Raw genomic sequence first — 3,671 nt, forward strand, 5'->3', positions numbered from 1 at the left:
CTTGAAATATCTGCTTTCGGTGCCATAACGAGGGACTGTAAAACATAATGAGTCAAATTGAAGACCCCAACCCCACCCCCACGGCCCAAAAAGAGAAAAGAAAATAAACATAATAAGGGGATTTGGATATAATTCATTAGTATCGTTGATTCTTCTTAGAATTAATAATGATTTATTTTTTAAAAACTAATAATAGTGTAAAATGATGAATTAATTTAAAGTGATTGATTAAATGGTCCACCACCCCACGATCTTCCCTGAAGCCTCATGATAGCTATTTATTATTTACTTGGGTTGGAGCTCCACCTCCACGTGTCACCAGTCCAATAATCTAAAAAACAAATAGCAGTAGTTGTTTAATGAAAGGAAAACAAAAAGGGAAGCATCTTACGTCACCCACCTTTGACCATTCCCATTGCATCTTTAAACACCCCATTCTCCTCTCAGCACCATCTCCCACTCACTCACTCACTCCTCACTCAACCCAACCATGGTAAGAGCCAGAGACGATCTATGCATCAACGTTCCCACTTTCTTCAAGTGCCCTATTTCTCTTGATGTTATGAAATCACCTGTCAGCCTCTGCACCGGGGTCACCTACGACCGCTCCAGCATCCAACGCTGGCTCGACGCCGGCAACAACACCTGCCCCGCAACCATGCAACTTCTCCAAACAAAGGACTTCGTTCCCAACCGAACTTTACAAAGCCTCATTCAGATCTGGTCCGATTCCCTTCGCCACTCAACCGTTCCGCACCCCCTCCTCTCCCCGGACCAGGTCCTCCCAACCGTCGCTCAATTGGAAACTCACTCTCTCTGCTCCGCTTCGCTCACCAAACTGCTCCACTTCGCCAGAGATTCTCACCATAACAAACTCTTCCTTGCCAAACTAGAAGGCTTCGTCAACCAACTGCTTCGTTTCCTCGACAATGTCGACGGAGGACTCGTCGCCAGTGCTAATACTCAATTTCTCCAACAAGTCGTCATTCTGTTAGGTCTGATTCTTGATAGCGTCGAAGATCGCGATGGATTGAGAAACTCTTTGCTCAAAGGAAACAAACAAAGCCTAGATTCTCTGCTTCTCGTTCTGCAACGAGGATGCTGCGAATCGAGAATCGCCTCCGCTAGGGTTCTGCAATTCATCGCCGCGGACGCGGAGTCGAAGATTTTAATCGCGGAGAAGGAAGGCGTGGTGGCCGAGTTGCTGAAGTCGGCGGCGCCGGAGAAAGATCCGGCGCTGGTCGAGGCCGCGCTGGCGAGCCTGGTCGCGATTTCGACGCCGAAGCGGAACAAGCTGAAGCTGGTGAGTCTCGGCGCGGTGAAGGCGCTGTCGAGGCTGTTGGCGGAGGCGAAGCTGGGCGCGGCGGCGGTGGAGAAGGTGCTTAAGCTGGTGGAGACGGCGTCGTCGACGAGGGAGGGGCGGAAGGAGATATGCGAGGACGCAGCGTGCGTGGCGGCGGTGCTGAGCAAGGTTCTGAAGGTGTCGAGCGTGGCGACGGAGCATGCGGTGACGACACTGTGGAGCGTGTGCTACCTGTTTCGCGATCGCAAGGCGCAGGAGGCAGTGACTCAGGCCAATGGCTTGACCAAGATTCTGCTGCTGATGCAGAGCAATTGTGCGCCGCAAGTGCGCCAAATGTGCACCGATTTGCTCAAGATTTTTCGGGTGAACTCCAAGTCATGCCTCTCCTGCTATGACACCAAGACCACGCATATCATGCCGTTTTGACGCTCTCCCTCACACGCAGTAATTAAAAACGCTTCTAAAATGTAAATCAAACCAAATTTTGTTTGTCCATAGACAGATTTTATAAAATGGAAAATCACCAGGGGAAAAATTCATTTCGAGATCCTTCTCACTCTATTTCTTTCTCCTTTCCCCCACCGTGTTCACTTCTCCAATAATAGAATTCAATAATATTTTGAGTTATTAGATTGCGAAACTGATGAACAAAAAGGAACCATATTAAAGTGATTGGAACGAAAGTAATTGAATTGTGTGTCCATTGTGGATGAAGGATGATGGGTTTGGTGTGTAAGGTGAATCTTAATGGTTTTACTGTGTGCAATGCAATGCAGGAAGAATTTGCATTTGTTTACATGGGTGGAGCGTAATTCAATTTGGACCGTATCTTTTGTTGCTTTAGAAAAAGTGAGCATTATACCGCAACTAACGAGTGGGCCGAATACCTTTTCTTCTTTTACAATAAAATAAGACTGTATCTGCGTCGATATCAGGGAGAATTCAAACATCACCGTTCTTTTATTCTATAGTTTTTTCATGACGTTATTTTTATAAATATTTTTGGAAGGAGTTAGAAGCAGAATGGAATTTAAGTGGGAATGCATAGAATAATGGGGGGAAGTAAAGGAAATAAATTGTTGAGAAAGAAAGAGACAGGGTGCCCCAAAATGCTGAAATAGGGTTGCTTTGGTGACTGTGAGGGGAACTTTGTCCTTCAATTAAGAGTGTTTGTTTGGTAGAAAGGGATGAAAAGGATGGGAATCCCCAATTGAAAAAGAAAAGGGTTAAATAATGGAGGGTGAGACATTATAGGTTTGACCACTCCAATCCCTACAGGGCCCTTAACAATGCCCACCCTCCATTATCAAATTTTAAACACCATAACCAGATTTCTTAAATCTTCATCAAATCAGTAGCCCCTCCATGATCTTCACAAACAAAAAGTCCCCATATTGTTTACCGGATCTACATCAAATACTTTCTCAATTGCTATATACTAACTAATTCTTTCCTCCACTCACCTCTCTTTTATTTTATTTCTCACCTTTTAAGACTTGGAATGAGTATTGTATTTCAGGCATTATGCCTTTCCCTTCCACATTTATTTCTTTCTATAGTGAACACTACAATGAAAGCAAATGATGGAGAGAGTGAGAGGAATTCAAATGTAGAAAGAGAATGTATGATGAGAGAGATTCAAATCTAAATGTGTTTGTTAAGAAATGATACGTCTGACCGACTCAATTCCTAATACCATTTACATTTTTATTTTTCCATCTAATATTTTTTTGTTTTATTTTTCTATCTAACACAATTTCTGAAGTAAAACAAAAAATAAATTAAATTAATAATTTTAATTTTGAATGTATTAAAAAAAAATATTTTTAATGTTTAAAATAATTATTAATGAATAAATAAATGAGTCTTTACAAAATAATAAATTAAAAATGTTTAGTTTAATTTTTTTTAAATAAAAAAATTAAAAATTAAACCCTACAACAACATAAAAGTTGAATCTATAAACATAAATTAATATTTACTTTTATTATAATTGATGATGTAATCATGTTAATTTCAAGTAAAAAAATATAGGAAATAATTATAAAAAAATCAAAGTCAATTAGTATTAATTAATAGTAGACACACATATAATATTAAAGTGTCTATTCATTTTTAAGCATTAAGTATAACATTTGCATTAATTTATTTTTTTTAGGATTTTGCATTTAGGGTAGACACTTCAATATTATATGTGTGTCCACTACTAATTAATACTAATTGACTTTAGTTTTTTTTATAATTATGTCCTGTATTTTTTACTTAAAATTAACATAATTACATCATCAACAATAATAAATAAATACTAATTTTGTTTTTAGATTCAACTTTTATGTTATTTTAGAGTTTAATTTTTTATTTTCTTCAT

At 39.3% G+C, this 3,671-nt stretch overlaps 1 protein-coding gene across 1 annotated transcript; it reads left to right on the plus strand.

Moving 5' to 3' along the window:
- The first annotated feature begins 213 nt into the window (after positions 1-213).
- On the plus strand, positions 214-1,848 carry LOC137821791 (U-box domain-containing protein 27). The gene has a single exon (XM_068626545.2). It carries the CDS (start codon positions 491-493, stop codon positions 1,727-1,729), a length of 1,239 nt encoding a protein of 412 aa, XP_068482646.1. The 5' UTR covers positions 214-490; the 3' UTR covers positions 1,730-1,848.
- Positions 1,849-3,671: the final 1,823 nt, after the last annotated feature.

The sequence above is a fragment of the Phaseolus vulgaris genome, chromosome 9, assembly GCF_051622355.1.
Source record: "Phaseolus vulgaris cultivar YP4 chromosome 9, ASM5162235v1, whole genome shotgun sequence".
Classification (NCBI taxonomy): Eukaryota; Viridiplantae; Streptophyta; class Magnoliopsida; order Fabales; family Fabaceae; genus Phaseolus; species Phaseolus vulgaris.